Raw genomic sequence first — 19,772 nt, 5'->3', positions numbered from 1 at the left:
TGACAGAGTGATTGATGCTCCTACAGGGCAGAGTCCTTCACACAATAAGCACAGCATAAGTATTGTAAATGTCAGTAGTTCTGCTTCACTTCAAGTCAATGCCGTCCCATTCCTCATTATTAAAAACAGAAGAGCTATTGTGATTAGAGGTCATTGTTGATGCCTTCTGTTTTACTTGTCTTTCTTTTTTTTTGCACATTGTTTGGTTGACTGCTGCCATATAATGGGTGCTGGTTTACAAATAAAAGCAATGAAAATATAATTAACGTGTAATCCTTCTTTCTAACTGATTAGTCTAAATGGGTGATCTTTACTTGTTCTGGGAACTCTGTAACTAACTACTCAATATTTTACAGTATTTTTTTTCTTTAAAATTATGTAAAATGTCTGAAGATTTAAACAGTTTTTGACGTATCTTGTAAACTGCCAAGAAAGAATGGCCCTAAGGCAGGAATTTCATTCTTTTTTTTGAGTAGTCAGTCGAAACGTAGCTTAACAGCAATCTTCCCGTATGGTTATGGAGGAAAAGCTTTGTACCCTAACCCTAGCCCCAGTCCATCCACTGTCTTGGTATGGGAAATGCACTAAACAGTATCACTGCAGCAGCACATCATTGTAAAGAAGCTTTATGAGAACACATTGGAAGACATCATAGACGCTTGGCCTGCAAGATGAGCCCATGCATCACCACATTCTGTTGCTGCGTGACGGTGATATATTGTACTGAAGGTATCTTTCGAATAGAAACGAGCAAGCTGGCCTGTGACCTGTCTTAGATGATCCTGCCTGTAAAATACAGATTTATTCTGATTAAATAACAGAGGGGAAATCAACTGCATATCAATTATAATTAAGAAAACCAGTAACAAGATAATCAGATGTAAATTCTTACCTTTAATTGAAAATAGACAGAGGAACAAGAACTATTTTGCTGGCTTACCAATGTATTTTATTTATTTATTTATTTATTTATTTGATTATCATGCTGCATACATACTACATGAATGGAATTGTTTCGTCTGTGACTACTCAAACCTACAAAAAAACAAACAAAATAATATTTATATATATATATACACACACACACAGACACACACACACACACTAATGGAGATACCAGTGCATGTGCAAGCTAATAAGTCATATCTTCAGATTAATGGAAGAATTTAAATTGATTTAAAAGATTAGTGGAATGTGACTGCATACAAATGGGAATGAAATACAGGTAATTTGTCCTAAATGTCCACACACCGTACTGCCTCATTTCAACATGCACTGTGTTCTGGGAATTTGTACAAAAAAAGCCAATAGGAAAAAAAGATATCATTATCAATATCATTAGTGTACAGTACATCTATAACAGAGCAATGATGAGTAAACGTGCCAGTGTAGCAGGAACACAATGGGGTAAACGATTACAATTCAGCAGTGTGAAGCTGCTGCAGGGCACACTAGAAACACAACATTACACACGGTAGAGGCATCTGGAGAAGAAGAATGATAAATGGTCATTGGTTTTCCTTAATTATAAACACTTGTCTGTTTTAAAAAAACACATTTTTTTAAATATAAAATCATTAAACAAATTTTTAAGCAGAGGTCTCAACAAACTTGTAAAATCGAAGTGATATTTAGAAAAAAAGAACACGTTTCTTTACGCATCTCCCTTGTAACTCGTATGCGCAGTTGGACAGTAGGAAAGCTTTTCATTCAAATCAGTGACTGTCTGTTACATTCTTCAGAACAGATGTCTTGTTTTTTGTGACTAACACCGTTGCATTATAAAAACTCAAAACGGTACAGAGTACACTATGTATTCCACGGAGACTGTGACAATTATCTTAAGCACCTACGATGGCTGCAATTCCCCTACCCCCACCCACCCCGTCACTGTGACTTTGCCGAATATGTGCGAAACAAAGTAACCAGCGTTACTACCCATTAGAATATGTAATTACACCAATATTCATATATAGGTGATAATAACAGAGCTGGGCTGGTTTCCATTCGCGCTGCTGTTGACGGTGTTCTTATCTCCAGTGATCAGTAGTGAAGCCGAATAGAAGCAGAGGATGTTTGGTAGCGAGGGTGATATTTATCATCTGTGCTTGAATTTATTACTTTGGAACAGAATATGAGCCCAAGAGTCCAACTCAGGGAGCAAGACTAGAATGAAAACAGGCTTACTGCATCTTAGAGACAATCCCACTGTGTCAGCACTTTAAACATGCTAGTCAGTCTTTACTTTGAACGAGCCATTAATGTAAATTGCTATCAATTTACATGAATAAGTTTTCAGCTTATTAATAATTTTTATTTTTCATTATACTTTAAACTGAAGTCTGAACTAAGTTTACAACTACCAAACTGTTAAAATAAAATCAGTACCTTACCCTAAACTTATTTATTTATTTTATGTTGTGCTTTGCTATGTGAACAGTTTATTTTAACATGTTATGTATTGCTTGCTAAGAGGCCATTTCAATTAACTTTTAGCTGGGAAAAAGTATTCTAGGAAAATATAAATCCACAATTTAAAACAGAGAGTGTGTGGCAACTTTTTGTCTATTGATTAAAAAAATTGTTTTCTTTAAAGGTTAACTGAACCTACAGAGATGGCTTTATTGCTAAAAATATTTTCTTTTTCAAGTAAAACAACTAATAAAAAGGACTGCCAACAAGGTCTGCAAGGAATAATGCAGTAGACAGACAGAAAGGAATTCTGTTAGTATAATATAAAATTGCACATGATTGTATGACAATATGTTTGAGCTGGTTACTGGATGCATGTTAAATGCTGATTAAAGAAGATAAATTGCCCAAACTGAGTGCCATTTTATATCCATGATTTCAACCACCCACTCAAAATCTGCAAATCCAAGGATAAAAACGGCACTATAAATACACTCTACATCTGAATAAAAAACAACAATTCACTTCTCTGTAGAGTAATCAGGACACGGAGAGCAGCTCTACTTCCTCAGATAAATCAAATAAATCGCAGTTTCTTTCATAATATACCCTTTTTTCCTTTCAAAGCGCATTGTGAATCTAAGGCACATATTTCTTTTTTGAATAAACAAGCATATCCTTGCTAAGATAATGGTTTTCCAATCTTGCAACAGAAAGTGGGTTTTTTAGTTGTAACACTTTGAAACTCTTCTACAGTAGCTGCTCCCCAGGTCTCACGTATTCTGCCACCAAGTGCCGATGTGGAGAAACTACAGCAATAAACACCTGCAGTACATCAAAATGAGCTCATTGCATCCTTTAGTGCACAGACGTGTAATGTATTGATACAACCAGATTGATTAAAGAATAGGGCAGCCTAGACAATGAAAAAAAAAAAAAAACAGAAACCAGCAAATTAATGGCTTGATTTCAACATTCGGCACAAATCCTGTATAACACATTTAGATGTTACTTTGCTAAAAAAATAAATAAAAAAAAAAATCTTAGAACTTATTTGCATAAACGATAATAGTTTAGCTCCTTTCTCAGTTTAAACTCGAAAGCTATGTTTAGATCAGATCATTAACAGAGGATCCCTGAGGCTCAAAGCAAATCGACAAGATGAAAAGTGAACACGGAAGGAAAGAGCTTGTATATTTAGTGGAAAACCATTCCAAAGCACCTGGGCTCCACTTTTCATTGAGTGATGATGCTGCTGGGTGAAAGACAGCGAATACATTTCATGATATGCTAATGATGGCTTTTGATTGCTGCTTTTTATGTAATCCTATGCATATTTAGTAAATGCACAATATTTTAGGGGCATGATTTTAAAGGCAGAATTCGTGTGTGCGGAGAAACAATCTAGCTTGCAGTGACCCTCAAAGCTTTTAAAAGCTTCACACATAGAGCGAGTGCTAAAGAGCCTGTATGAATATATATATATATAAAGCTGTAGCAGTTAATATTGTACAGTATACATGTGTTTACTATCATACCATGTAAAGTATATTAGCTTAAAAAACGGAGACTAGGTAGATTAAGAATATATGTACATATTAGACACATCTAGTTGCAGGCAGTTGTTTTGTCAAAACAACATCACTGATCAACAGTCTGGCTTTGTAAATTACCAGTGTAGTCGGAGACAAGTAATTCCTGAAAAACTGCATCCCAGTCGGTCTTTAAATATATGTTTCGTAAAAATTGCAGAACAAACATAATTGCAGCATAGAGGAAAGTGATGTGCAGTGCTGGTGAAAACTATATATTTTGAGGCAGGTAAATATACAGAACTCAGACCCTCCGATGCCCATTAACAGGAACACCTGCATGGAGCTGTCCAAGGTAATGAAGCCCAAAGTGATTTGCATACACACACACAAAGTAAAGTGTACGGAATGTCATTTGTTGGTCATTAATATTGTATGTGTTCTATATGTTGTCTCTCTCTAAAACAGACAATAAACACATAACAACACTATATAAAAGTGTTCTTTATCCAAGTTAAATAAATACTTTAGTCAAGTTCTGCTTGAAAAAGCAGTGTGGGAAGGCGAGAGGAGAATTTGTTTTGAACCAGTGGACAGGGCAACAGCTTTGCAGGAAGGCACTTAAATAGTGAACAAAAATTAGTGTGGGTATGTCCAACACTGAATCCCTGAAGTTTTACTTACCTAACAGTCGTGCAAGAAGCAAACAGTGTCAATACTGGCTTTGCATATTTTCTATTTGGAATTGCCCGTTCCTTTCATTTCTCCTTTACCAACGTTCTGTTTACCTCCTATTCGAGATCTCTCTCTACCAGTTCTGTGCCCTGAAGCTGTAGCATCACATGTCAAGTACTACCACCTATGGTAAGGTTTTTTTCGCTGCCGTTCTTGTTTACATAAAGAATCATGAGGATATCTGCAGCCAGTGTAGAATCAGTTGGTATAACTTTTTCAGGCCTCAAAAGGGTCTCTCGAAGTTCAGCTGGTAAAAGCTTGCAATGCGCACATGCTTGTTTAAAACTGTAGGTATCCCTTTAAAACACCCCAAATAGAAAGTTACTTTTCTTCAGCATTTGTCATTTTATCATACAATGGTAATAGAAATTCTCACTGATAATGGAAACTGGTAGGTGGCTAACAGAAAAGCTGTCTGTTATGGCTGCAAGCAATTGACTATCTGCATCCAGTGGTGTCATATCATCTTACACAGTTTGCTATTTTGTACTGAAGTCTTTCACAACTGGTGATACATAAAAAAAATTTAAAAATCTATTTTCTAAAAAAAAGCGATTAAAGAAAAGCAGAACTATTATGATACTGATACATTTCAATTCAAGAGATCCTAAGGAATATTTTTCTCCCTTCCAAGGTGATGATGGCACGCGGATAGATTTAACATTCTGCTCGGAGACGTGTGTTGCTTGCAAAAGCCCTTTGCTTTTGCACTTGCATCTTTCAACCCCACAATATCAAAATGTTAAAAGCTACAGTTACACTTACAAACAGCATACAGACAGAGAATACATCAGTGATATAAAAGAATTGTGAATGCAATTATTCAGCAGGTTTGTCTGGCAGGGAATTTAGCATGGTTTCCATCAAGCTTTCAAACGCTATGAAATAACTACTATATAGTCCCCACAGAGATCGGCAGTGGATTTTCTTAAGAATCTGCGAAGAAGAAAGTCTATTTTCTGCAAAGGACTTGCACAATTCTGCAGGAATTGTTTTTAATATAATTATCTGAGGTTGTCTCACAAAACTCAAATCACTCCGCTTGCACTCACTTGGAGGCAATACCAGGTTTACAAGCACAAATTCTAAATCATTGCCCGCTTCTGCATTTGATTAGTTGCCTGGGTATAATATGTTGCCCACCCTGAAGTCTACATAGCTGAATTAGCTATCAGGACTTTAATAAATAAACATTTTAAGAAAGATTTAACTTGTTTGTACCTTTTTTGTTTTTTTTAGACAATTGTTTGTAACTTTCTGGATTATTAAATGAAAATCATATTTATTTTACTGGAAGTTTAGGTGAATGAGAATGTGCTAATCCAACAGCATGAATAGTAATTGTCAGAATTCAGAAATGTACAAACATCCACTTGAAGTTGTGGATCGTTTCTGCCATTAGTTTTAATGTACTGGTAAAGTTTGTGAAAGGAAACATGTGTTTCAAGGGATGTCCAGTAATCTAAAAACAAATGACACACTGCATTCTACTATTTTTTCTTTTCTTTTTGTAAACTAACAGCTTGAGATGCCCTGGTCTATTGTTTTAACTCCTGAACCACATTAACGCTGTATTGTCTGAAGTGTAAATACTTGTTGAGTTTAGCATTTTATGGGTAAGGTCATTTGCATAAGGACTGCCAATGGAAACTATTGATCAGTGGATGCTTTCAGGTTAATCACCATAATCCCAGCTTCTCAAAGGATACAACTATTGAAGGACTTGTCTGCCTTTTGAGCATCTGCATGGACCTTGCGCATTTAACCTTGAAATGCTTGCATTTTCCAATACGGAGAGGAAATTACTTTTTAATACATTGTGGGGGGGGGGGGGGGGGGGGGGTCACACCTAATGCTGTACTAACAGCAGTACAATATGGCCCCTTGCTTCTCTGCAACAGTGGATTCGTTCAGCATACACACACACACGGTTCTGAATGCATGCAGCAGCACCTGCTATCCAGACACGCCCCATTAAACCCAGTGCAAACTCTATTTTAAATTCACAAAGAAGCATTCACACAACTCGGAGGGTGTGTTTAAATGCACTTGCCCTGGACTGGAACATGAAAATAATGAGTTATGGTTACAGTACATTATGGAATCCATAACATGTCCTTCTGTTCTAAAACTTGCTATTACTTTGCAGTATTGAATTCTGATTAAGAAAAACATCAATTACAATTAAAAAAAATACTAAACCCCATAACCAACATCATGAACAGGCACATATATTTAAGTGTAGCCTGCTCATTGAAATCTAATAATGTATTACAATACTATACACAATATAGGGAGAGAATGATAGCAACTGATAGCAAATTATTTTGGGAATTTATGTTATCCTGAATCCCCAGCAGTTAGCATCAATGACTTGTTATCTTGCAATATTTTAAACTAAAGGCATCAGGTGTAACATTACTGGTTTTGCTTGTTTAAACAATGTATTTTGAACCACGGTGAATTCCAACATGACTTAGATTTTTTTTCACCTCTTTCTTTAATAAATGTCATAATTTACACAGCAGTTGCTCCAGGAGCAACTTTTGCTTTATTCATATTTATTCAAACAGAATCTGTTTGAAAGGTAATTTCTTTTCTCTACTGCATTACATTAGTATTTCATCAATTTTATCATTAGTATTTTATCAATTTTATCATTAGTATTTTCCTAAAACGTGATGCATGCAATTTGAGGTAATATTATCCAGTCTCTGTAATCTATTATTAATAATAATAATAATAATAATAATAATAATAATAATAATAATATTTAGGACTGAAGTCATTGTATTTTGTATCTTGCTCTTAATTGTACTGCAGTTCTTGATATGTATTTTTGTATACAACTGTAAGTCGTCCTGGGTAAGGGCGTCTGCTAAGAAATAAATATTATTATTAGTAGTGGTAGTAGTAGTAGTATTACTATTTTAATATTATTTATATTATAATCTCTACTAGCATTATTATTATGAAAATAAATACTTTGAAACAATTTTAGTGGTCCACTGCATAGGGTCATTATCTTATCTTGCTTGTATTATTTTGAGGTTAAACAAACTAGCAAAACAAATCTTCCCATCCATTGCTGTATGCTAAAACTACGGTAAAATAAAAAAACAGCAAAAATTCAATTTGATTTCTAAACAGATTCCTCATAAACAGTAATGTTTTAATTTCAATGCTTTGTTCTGTGTTTATTGTGGGCGAGATTCTGCACAGCAATGGAACTTGTCGGAAAGCAGTCCTTCTCAAAATGTACCACGCACCGCAAGGTTTGAGCTAGAGTTTGTGGGTCTGGAGACTGAGCAGAATCTGTCACTTCCCATACCTGGAAATGGTCTGATGGGGCAGAGCAAAGCAAGCTCATTTATATTGAAATTCTAGCAGAAGAACAGCAGTTATCACAGCAGAGTTTGCCAACTACTCCGTGGTGCAAGCATGTGCATTCAGCAGGAGGTTGACAGTTTCTTTTATGAGGCCAAATCTTCATGACAGCTGTAAAAATTCTATGAATTAGCCACGCCACCAATGAAACCTTTTCTTCCTTTCCCAACATCAACCTTTTACGCTTGGGCATAAGACGAAGGCTGTTGAGCTAATTTGGATAGTCTGGGGACGGGGAGTATGTGTGTCAAATTTAAAAAAAGAGAATTCCTATTTTTATGTATCGGTGTTGTTTTCAAGTGCTAATAATGTAGGAAAGAAATAATCAATTAAAGAATATACTAAGTGATATATTAAATACAAAGGACTTAAACTGCCATAAAAACAAAAGCACTTCTAAAAATACGCAGTGCAGAAAAATGATAAGTGTAGCAAAGTCTTTTTTTGTAAATCTCTTAATTGCGTTCAGTGTAGCAAATTCTTTCCTTTCCTTTTTTCTTCTACTCTCAAACAATAGTGTGTCGACAATGCTTGCATACATTTATATTTACTGTTCAGCTAATTAATATATAAGATTATGATCTCATTCTTAATCCATTGCTAAAGATATTCGGTCATGTAAATTGAAAAAACGAATTTTTATTAGCTCTATTTTAGCATGTTTCTTATATTTAGAAATAAAGTAATATATATATATATATATATATATATATATATATATATATATATATATATATATATATATATATATTTCTGCTTTGAAAAATGAACCTTTTTTCCTAACCAGGTAAAATTAGTAGGAAAATTATTAATATTCAAAGAATTGTGTATTTTCCTTTATACATTATTATAATCTATAATAAGACTATTGGCTTTAATATATATATATATATATATATATATATATATATATATATATTTAACCAAACTAAATATTTTGCCTGTGTATCGTATGAATAAAATGAAAAAAAGTACATTTTACCCTCTTAAATTATTCACTTTGTAAATAGATGGATACTTATCCTCCCCCCCCCACCCCCCCCCAAAAAAATCTTCAATTTAAATACAAATGTTCAGTTGTTAGCAGCAACAATCCTAAACAAGAATTGCTCAACTATAAACTCCTGAAAAGAAACAATTAAATCACTGCTAATCTACCCAGCCTATTCTTAATTTATTTTTTGGCCATAAAAAAGCAAATCTCTGCCACAAGGGACCAATTATCCTGTTACCCTCCCAATTGAGACCACAGCCCACTTAAACTATTGTGCCATTCAGAAAGGATGCTGAGAATGATTAACTCTTATCAAGCTACTAGTGACCTGTATCAGACAGCCTGGATCTCAGTGCTACTCACAAACTCTGTAACGGTTTTACATACTTCAAAAAGATCACACTAAATTATGCATTGGTTTTCTCTCAAACACAAATCCACATGTCTTAATATCTACGTGCAACCCTACATACACAGTACTGCAGAAGCATTCATTGTTTGTTGTTCCTGAACTTTATTCAAAACAATTGCTTATGGTGAATTCGTGCTCATTTGGTCTTCAATATGAATCACTGAATAAGTGTAGAATGTGCAGTAAACAGATACCCAACGGATGCAATATTAATTTACTATCACATGTTTATAGAGTAGGTCATTACATTTACAGACACTAATTTTAAAGTGTTACCATGTACAGCAGCAAATATCTTCCTTCTTCCTTAACAGGTCCTAGCTTATTTACAGCCAGCATTCACACCAATTCACAAGGTTCCCTTCACGGTGCTACAATTTATAAACACAATGGCCTCTATTTAAATTTAAATGAGAAAAGATGCACTTTTTTATAAAGCGTTTTACAATAAATTCTCAGCCCTCATTTGAATTTAATAGACTCTGTTCCATTTTTCAAGTCTGTGCAGTGCAGTGCAGCACCATAATGCTGCCCAGCTGTGCAGCTGAACGGGGAGATAACCACGCTCGTCCTGTTTATCTGTAATGATGTAATACATCCCAGCACAGGGTCCTAGTGATCAGGGAATAATGGGATTGTGAGACTGCAGCGATGAAACACAATACTAGGGTATTTCTTCCCAGCTACTGTCCACCACATCCTGCCAGATAGATACTGTATGACAGTCAGACTACTGCATTTCAAAAACCTATGCTGTACCACAAAGCTACATTTATGAATTGTAGGTTACTGAATATCTTCCTGTTTGTTAGTACGACTCTCTAATCAAATACTGTACATAATATTTCTAAGACTAACGAAGGCACACTAAAATTAGCATCTGCAATGTGTGCAATGTATAAAAAAACAGCAGGGCTAGTTTCTAACTTAGCATATGAAAAGCAGTAGGCTCATATTCCAGGAAGTAACTGCTTACTTGAACTTACAATGCTGCATGTGTGTAAATATGTAAATATGTACAGTGATGTGTGTAAATATGTACAGTTTGTAGCAATGTATAGGCAGACATGTGCACAATGTATATAGTAAATGGTTGCTTTCACAACTGAGTCATCAGCTAGCTAAAGCAATGAGCCCCTTGTGTTTTTTAAGGCTTGTGTTTTCCAAAGGGAAGGCACACACAATTTTGCTGACTTGGATAAACTATTTAAAGCCCACCTGAGCAAACTACAGTTCTGTCTATCTTGCTCAAACACAGTGAAGTCATATTGCTTTTGTTATGCCCTTCTGGAATAACAAGCAGATTAAATAATATGCTGTTCTAATCTAGGCCTTAAAATTTGAAAATCTGGAAAAGCCCGACCTGAACTTGATACAAAGTATACACGCAAATGGATGAATGTGTCTTTAACAAAGCACACAATTCTCGAGATACCGGTACATTTTCATTCAGTGTAATTAACAGTATCAGAACATACCTTCTGTAGAAGTTGTGAACCCGAGTATTTGGCTGAAATTGATTTGATTTCTCCTCCAAACGCAGAGGCCCATAACTTGACACTAAAATAAAAAATAAAAAAGCATATGCAAAGCAGAGTGAAATCAGCAACGTTTGCAATGGTATTTCAATATTTGACACTCTATCTACATTGAATTAAGGAATATAATCACCTGTGCCTTTCATACAATGAAATGTGTTATTAATTTATTAGAGACAGAGAATAAGGACACCTTATTGTGTCAGACGTGCATTATGGTTGTGCAGAAACATTTAGATTTTATTTGAAACACCAATTTAGATGCGTTTCCAGGTGCACTTTGTGTTTCAAAGTTATTTTTAAAAAAAGAGGTAAACTCATTCTCTTTAACTACTGAGAGTACAACTTCAACTACTTAAGACTTACACAGACAGGGGAATCGGCTGCTGAGACCTGGCAACGTCCACCAACGTCAGGCAAAATGTTATCCAAACGACAAAGAGGAAACCAAAAAACACACGGGAGATGCTCGAATTCCCCAGCATCGTTCTGTTTGCTCCTATCCGATACCAGATGTAAGACAGATCAGGAGTGTGTGGTCGATTCTCTTATAGATAGCTAGCTAGTGCTGCTTTTTTTTATCGTGCATGGTAAGTGTAAAAAAAAGGAAGAAAAAAGAGCGACAGAAGAAGCTGCCTTGAAGAAATCACTGCCCATTCATGTTTTTAGTCCTGCGAGAGTGTTAGTAATTGCAAGAGATAGTTCTGTCTTTCGTCGCGTCCTTGGATGCCTTGATTGTGGTCTGTGTTTGTGCTAGTAGTTCAATGGTGCAGACTCTTTAGCGTGTAGTTCTACACAACTCCAGCAGCAGTGAGCAAAGTCTGATAGGAAAACAGAGGTGACCTATTGCTGCTTCAAAGTGCCCTTTATCTGCTAGACAGTACAGAAAGTGAGAGTTTATATATTGATTTCTGAGACGCTTTTTCTTCTTCTTCTTGCAAATCACCGTTCACTTCACGAGTGGGAAAAGCGCCCGTAGGTCCTGTTATGGGTTATTATACTGATAAAACCCTCCCTCGGCTTTCATCCCACATCAAGTCATTCAGTAGTGTAGGTTCACTGGAGCAGCCAGGCATTAATGGAAAAGTGCTGACGAAACCGAGAGAGAGAGAGAGAGAGAGAGAGAGAGAGAGAGAGAGAGAGAGAGAGAGAGAGAGAGAGAGGGTGAGCTGATGGGAGTCAGAACTGTTTCCCCAGAGCTGACAAAATAGTTGCCTTGTTGCTATGTGAAACGCACACTGCACAAGCTACATCATGACAGATTGGGTTACGCTGAAGAAAACCAAAAAGTTTAGCACTCATAAAATAAAACTATTTTTGACGCGTCATGACTATCTTCAGCAAACAGAATGTTGGCAGCCAATATTTCCGCAGACTCGGTCTTTCTTTTCCCCACGTAGCCTATAGTGTGCGACGAGTCCTTGTGCTGCTTAGTAGGACGCCAAAAGCTTCCACATTAGGTTATATCTGAAGGATCGACTTAAAAGGCTTTGTGATTGAAAGGAAATGCAGCGTAAGTAAATCAATGCGGCCTAAGTGACTCGAGCCTGTGAATAAATTATTCATTTTGTGCTTGTGTAGCCTAGGAATCACTTGGTTTAAAAAAAAAAAGGAAAGATCACAGGCATTTGGTTTAGGTTCGGTTGGCCGTTAGGGGGTTTTCTTACTGACAAGCGCGTTCGTATGACCCCTTTTTCCTGCTACACATATAGAACCTGTTTTATGTACGGTATCTGCTTCGATACATCGTCGACGCATTCCTGAAGCCAAAGAAGTGCTGTGAAAAACGTGTAATCATTGTAACCTCATCTACAGGAAGTACGGGGTAACATTCACAACGACATGGGAGTTGGCAGCTCCCCTGAAGTGAAAGCGTATTATACAAAACTGCGTGTGTTCGCAAGTATTTCAAAATAACGACACAGTATGTATTTATTGTAGCCTACTTGCTTATTTGTTGTAGTACTTTATTGTTCATTTACAGATTCAACATAGGGCCATTACACTAAGTAATAGCCTTTATATTATAATAAAAGGGGGCAAGTTATGAAAGCAGATTATAATAGCGTTCAGTACTAATGAGAATTGAAATGACAATTCACTGTTTTTCGTGTTGTGTTGAAGGAAAAATAAACTTGTTTAAAAGACAGGGCGACTAAAATATGACTGGTATTGTGGTTTTCATTTCAATATCTGAATGATAACGCGGGGAAAACGAATACAACTTTACATTTTTATTTATTTATTTTTTTTAACTCGTCTTTATTAAACATATTTGGAACACAAAAACGCGAATCCTGCAGAAATCACACGTCTTCCGGAGTATGGCTAACAGCCATCTTAAGAACATGCTTGTCTTTTTATTGGAACAAGAACATATGGTGTGAAAAATGCAATGCATTGAATTAAACTAAGAATGACCATTTGGGCTGCTATATATAGTATAGCAGCATCTTTGGGATGCATTCGGCTCAAGAAAAGAACCACTATTTTTTTTTTTTTAAAAATAATAAAATCACATTCATAATAAGTGTAAATCTATTTAAATCTAAATATTAAGCGGTAGCCTACATTATGATTAGCCGTCATAAAAATTAAAATTGTGTCCAACGTAAGTCATGTCACAAGTGATGTCTTCCTAGCGCCACTCGGAATAATAGACGATGTTACTTTCAGCACCATTGGAGCTGGACAGCGGCAGCTTTTGTGACATGGAACCGGTCATATTTCTTAACTTCATATTAGGTCTTCCAGACACACACAGGAGCAATAATGGCATTTTTATTAGTTAGCTTAAAACACATTTTAACCTAACCAATAAATAAATATTCGTGTTCAACTTGTGTTAGCGTTTATCAGAGTTCATTAACAGAGCTGTGTTGAAGGACAGCACAGTGTGGGCTAGCGTGTAGAGGCCTACTAACCGCAAAAGGCTATGTCACTCATAAAATAACAAACAAACAAACAAACAAACAAACAAACAAAAAACGGTAAATTGACAGACAGGTGCTGTGAACAAAATGTTAAAGTTACACCTTTTGCCTTTTTCCGTAATTAGTGTATATATTTGTTTTAAACAGTGTACTCCATTGTTCACTGGCAGCAGTGTAGAGTAGTGGTTAGGGCTCTGGACTCATGACCGGAGGGGCGTGGGTTCAATCCCAGGTGGGGAACACTGCTGCTGTACCCTTGAGCAAGGTACTTTACTTAGATTGCTCCTGTAAAAACCCGGCTGTATAAATTGGTAACTGTATGTAAAATAAATAAAAAAATAAATAATATGTGATATATGTATAATGTGATATCTTGTAACAATTGTAAGTCGCCCTGGATAAGGGCGTCTGCTAAGAAATCAATAATAAATAATTTAAAACACACACTGATGCACACATACTTTGGGACATTACACTACTCCATTAATTTCCGATATGCCTCATCTGGCAGACTGTTAAAAATCCCTTCTACGATAACACACCGAGTCCCCCGAGACTTTAAGGGATGGTAAGCCCATCTCTTTTCAGATCAACAGAAAAGAAGAGGAGTGATAATTCTGTGCTGGGAATCTCTTCACAGCCGCTACTCTGAATCAGACTCTATTAACACAGCTGCTGCTGTGTCACTTTGTGCACGGAGGAGATCCTTCGTTTAGATGCAATATCGGATTTTCTCAGTATGAAAAACAGGTCAACTGCTACTCCAACATGGTTTCAAGCAGAGGGTTTTACTTGTGACATTTTAATAACTATAATTACCTTTCCATTATTCCAACACTCTGCTTATTTAAAACCTTACGCCATGGGGTCATACATCTCCCTCCAGGTGTTTACAGTGCGCCCCCTGCTGGACCTTTTAAGAAACGCAGGTCAGAGCGACTATTCAGAACACCACACTGTAGGAATACATGAGCAGTTACAGGTTAAAGGGTAAATATCTCAAGCCCAAACCTCTCGTATATGTTAGGTAAAACAAGAACAACGAATTGACCTAAATTACTGTACATTACCTTATATACGACTTAAAATAAACTGTTCATACGATGTACAATTTTAACATTGCATTCATCATTATAAACTCAAATTACTTGCTGTCTTTTTATTGCAGATCTGAAACAGGATTCCCTGCATGCCAGTGTTTGAATGTCCCGTCATTCAGTGTAGTGGCTTAATCACACTCATTTATTTCACTCTCTGCATTTGTATTCAGAAATGAACCTTAAGGTGTGTGTGCTTTATGCACTATACTGTGGTTTACGTCTACCTGTGTTGTATTCCCAAAAGATATTATGCATTAACAGTAATTAATATATCGAGTTTAGAGTACATGCATTCACTAATAAAACTGCAAGCACATATGCAAATATTTCAAATGCAACACTATAGACTGACTGCTGCATACTGGTAACTTTGCTGTAGGTCACATGGTTTGATTACAGCTAGGCCATTGGGGTGAGCTTAAACTACAGAGCATGAAGTGATTATGCAATACCAAGCAGCAGCAGCAGCATGTTGGGGCCAGTGATAATATAGTTAATGCTAATAAGAGAGGAGAAAAAGGATGCATGTTATGACACCATGCCTCCTCTTTGGGGGCTACTGAAAACTGTATTTTCACAGAACTGTATCCTGGTATATCCTTTCCAAAAGGGAGGTACATCAGACCTTTCACGCAGTTCAAACTATGAACAAAAATTATTTCACAGTAACTCACCATTAGCTTTGTATCCAGCACATTCCCCTAAACAAATCCGAACTGGAAGCTCATAGATTTAGAATTCATTGTTTTGAGAACACACAGTACAAGAATTCTCCTGGCATTATCTGAGCCTGTTGAAGCCTACCTGCTGCTTTTGAGTAGTTCCTCATTCCAAAGACAGCACACAAGGCTGCCACCAGGTGGAACTAGCCGAGTGCAAAGGTCACCACATCATGCAATTTATATGGAATCAGGAAGAACTCAAAAGGAACTGACAAATAGGATTCTACAGATTCAGATATTCCAGGTTGATCCTGATACAGACAAATGATTGGAGCAGCAGAACAGCACAGCAAGATTGTAAAGCAGACATAACCAAAAGGGCTGTGGCTTTGCTTTTGTCAACACGTCAGCATGGAAAGCTTGTCATCAAAAGGATTAGCCTAATTTTCTTTCCCCCTGAACAGTGTATATAAATGTTCTACCTTCAGAGATGTAAGTGCACTACTGAGATAATTACCTGGAAATAATCACAATGCACTTGGCACATTACAGCACAGCCCTGTGAAAAAATGACCATGTTTTATTTATGCCTGTTCCCCAGTGGCAATGTGATAGATCAACGACTGACACAGATGTTTAAAGGTGAGCCAATACAATAGACAGCCTTGTCGGCAATATGTGATATTCTTTGCATGCAAAACAGTTCAAATATATATAATTGTGATCCTCTGTGCTAATCCAGCATTAAAAGTTGGTGGCATACAATGCCAGCGTATTCTCAAACAGCAAAGACACATCTGGTATTTCAGCACCCTTTTATATTTCTTTACTCGCCAGGACTAATATCTGAACCGATAACCTTGTGGCTATATGACAATGCAGCCTAGGCTAAGCTAAAAGACCAAGGCTCCAATAGTGGAACCGAGAAGTGCTTTTCAGCTGGCATTTTCCCAAACGTCATATAGGTCATACTTTCACAGAGGACTTGATCTTGAGCATAAACCCAGAATGCACACTTAGCCTCTCTGTAAACGTTAAACATTTTTCAAAGAGAAAAATCTACAGCGACAACTAGAAGGCGGTCATGGCCACACCTTCAGCAGCATAATACTGAACATACATGCATGCTGCAAAACAACAATGCTAAATCACTCATTTTAAAATAAACACAAAACAATACATTTAAATCATAATAATTCATTTACTAGCAGGGCTCTGCCCAGCCACAGCTTCCTATGAAACAATCTCTTTGTGCACTCTTGAAAAGGGACACTTCCATACCCTAGGAATTCAGGCAATATAAACTGCAGATATGTATTTCACGCATGTTATACAATACAAGCTACACATACTGTATAAATGTAGCTTGTACTGTATAACATGTGTAAAATAGAATCCATTCACTGTTTTGCAAATAGGAAAATGTTAAATAGATTCTAGCAGCACGGATTGTGCCCAGTTAGCATTTGAACGTGAAATTAGAACCCAAGGCATACTCCAAAGCCTTTAGTGTTCGGGGTGATTTAAATTGCACTTGGCAGTACAAGTCCCATCAGGGTACGTGGAGGTAAAATTATTCAATGAATGTTTCTGCTTTCATATTTATAGAGCTACCTGTCTCTAGAAATGCCATTAATAATCTGACTGTTTTTCTTGTTAGCTGTTAATAGCAGAGGCTTCCCTCTGTTACTGTATTAGTGAGAACTCCAGTGAATAAGGAACCAGTGCACACACGTACCCTCATAATGTCAGAACACATCAACTTCAAGGTTAAAAATGTGTATACAATCTTTCATCTTATACCCAATCTGAAAGGTAAAACATTTTGGGAAGACTCAAGCCGGCTACTATCATGTCCACAGTGTTGCATATTCATTATGAAATGTATGCACTCAGCATTTACAGTGGAACTGGTTCTAAAATGGGAAGAAACTGTTGAAAAAACAGCACACTCCAAGCCTCTCCGAATTATTATAGTTCATCATTTAAAAGTTTATTAAAAAAAAAAAAAACCCTCAAAGTTTTGGTGCTGCAAGAGCACCTTCATCTCAATACTGTAAACAGCATCAAAAATCTTTTCATTAAATACCTTGCAAGGTAATTGAATTATAAAACAGGGGGTTGCCATTCAGACCATATCCTCTTAAAGCAGCAAAACATGCCGATTTGCACATATCATTAACTTTCAATTACAAAACAAGACAGAATGATATATAAAATTCAATATCTATGTTAAAAACATTTTTAAAACCCGTACACTTGAGTACCAGTGTATATGAGTATACAGAACATATAAAGAATGGTATAAAATCAGTATATGTTAATGCACTTAGCCAGGCATTAATGCATAGACCCACATTCTGAAGGAGGACCGTTAACAAGCCTTAGATATTGTTGTGCAGAACAGACACAAGGGAGCCAAAAACAATTCTAACACTGCAGAGCTGTGGGGATGCTGTTTCCTCGGTACAACAAAATAAGACCGGAATACCGCGTTATCTCTTTACCCAAGCAACAGCCCAGTGCTTAATTCGCCGTCACTCATCAAGGTCCTTTCTTTACAATAACCAATTACTCTTCTTATCTCTGCACCAGCCACATGACTTCCCCTGCCCTACTGATCCCATCTACTGACGGACGTCCAGCCCCCACGCTTATCACTAACTACCAGGATGCATCCCCAGTGACATCACCCAGCCAGAGACAAAAAACACAAACATCATTTACAGATGTCTCGTTCAAGTCCAACCAAGCTAAAGCGTGCCCAGGCTGCAGCTAGCTTGAAGCAAAAGAATAAGACTAAGGGCCATATTTACTGTGCTTAGTCTTTATTTTTTTAAAATATTCATGTAGCTAAAAAAAGAAATATTGGTAAAAAGCACTTTTACCAATATTTCAATATCCTATATATGGGTTTTGTATGATCTTTATTATTTACCAGGTTTACTGTCTATTCTAAATTAAAATATCTCTTCTGGAAAAGATTCTGCAAGGCTGGAGTGGGAAGCATATCCGTGTTGCACAGGATCCGGTGCACAATGCATCACCTACAGGTTAAATTACTCTGCAGTATATTATTGCTATAATCGGAACCCTTTTAAAAGTATTTATTTGCAAAGCTTCCTAAATATAGACTGTCATTTGTACTTTAAAACCCAACAACTCATCTGACTCAAGTCCTTGTGATGGAATCCAGTTGCTAGTTTATTCATGCGTGTTCAATTTTTTTTTTCCACTTGGCGAGACACAGTGCCTGTGTTTTAATACACCTTGCCTGGCTTTAGAAAGAATCTCGAGGCAATAAGCCTTCATCTAATTCATATGGAAGCAAAAACATGACTACAACTTCAAATCAGACCCTAGCACTTATGTGACAGTTGACGAAGTATAAAAGAGAGAGTTCAGCAAGTGTAAGATCACAGCTTTAGGCTGTCCTGTGCGAACATCAAGACTAATCTATTTCTTTTTTTAAATCCTGCAGTGCAGAATGCATGTTACAACGGTTAATTGCAGTTTAAGGCAATTACGTACTCATCATTTCCTTGGCATACAGTTAAAAATCTTTACACAAGGCAATTTATTGAGATGTTTTGCTGTTAGCCTATGGTCTTTTCTTTGTAACAGATATAAAAGGAACCAATCATGACAAATACCTTTGAAGTGTCCATTGACCTCAGCATATCACAGTGAAGAATGGTGAGGGGGTGAACTTTGGATTTCACTTCTCTTAGTGGAACGAACCAGATGCAACCCTAAACACACTCAGCATTGACAGGGTCATCAGCGACACCAAAATACTCATCAGCGACACCCAACTCCATCACAACATCCAGCAGTTGTGGAGCCTGCAACAAGAAGAATATAAAATAAGATTCCTGCAGCTGGAGAGAGCACCATTTCTGTAGACAATTACAGTACTGTTCTGTTTGTGCTCCATCCAGCCTAACTGCTACCACAAGCACCAAGCTCGTGTAACAACCCAGTTTCATCCCTCTGTTAGCCAACCACATAATACAACATGAGAAATTGAAATGTGCAGATAATCTCCAACATCAAATCTCCAATCT

The 19,772-nt window shown here is 36.7% G+C and overlaps 1 protein-coding gene across 3 annotated transcripts in view; it reads right to left on the bottom strand.

The window, feature by feature from the left end:
* Nucleotides 1-19,499, bottom strand: part of LOC117971351 (voltage-dependent calcium channel subunit alpha-2/delta-3-like) — a 145,654-nt gene extending 126,155 nt beyond the window's left edge. Inside the window, exons 1-2 of one of the 3 annotated variants that reach the window (XM_058999894.1) lie at nt 11,377-12,107; nt 10,951-11,032 (exon numbers count right to left, since the gene is read on the bottom strand). In XM_058999894.1, the coding sequence (XP_058855877.1) occupies nt 10,951-11,032; nt 11,377-11,495 (201 nt within the window). In that variant the 5' untranslated portion in view covers nt 11,496-12,107. Of the gene's footprint in view, nt 1-10,950; nt 11,033-11,376; nt 12,108-19,358 lie in introns of those variants that run through there. The other 2 variants (XM_058999895.1, XM_058999896.1) reach the window with 2 other exon arrangements.
* Nucleotides 19,500-19,772: the final 273 nt, after the last annotated feature.

Source organism: Acipenser ruthenus, chromosome 25, assembly GCF_902713425.1.
Source record: "Acipenser ruthenus chromosome 25, fAciRut3.2 maternal haplotype, whole genome shotgun sequence".
Lineage (NCBI taxonomy): Eukaryota > Metazoa > Chordata > Actinopteri > Acipenseriformes > Acipenseridae > Acipenser > Acipenser ruthenus.
The sequence above is the reverse complement of the archived record's forward strand: the minus strand, read 5'-3'. Positions and strand labels throughout refer to the sequence as shown.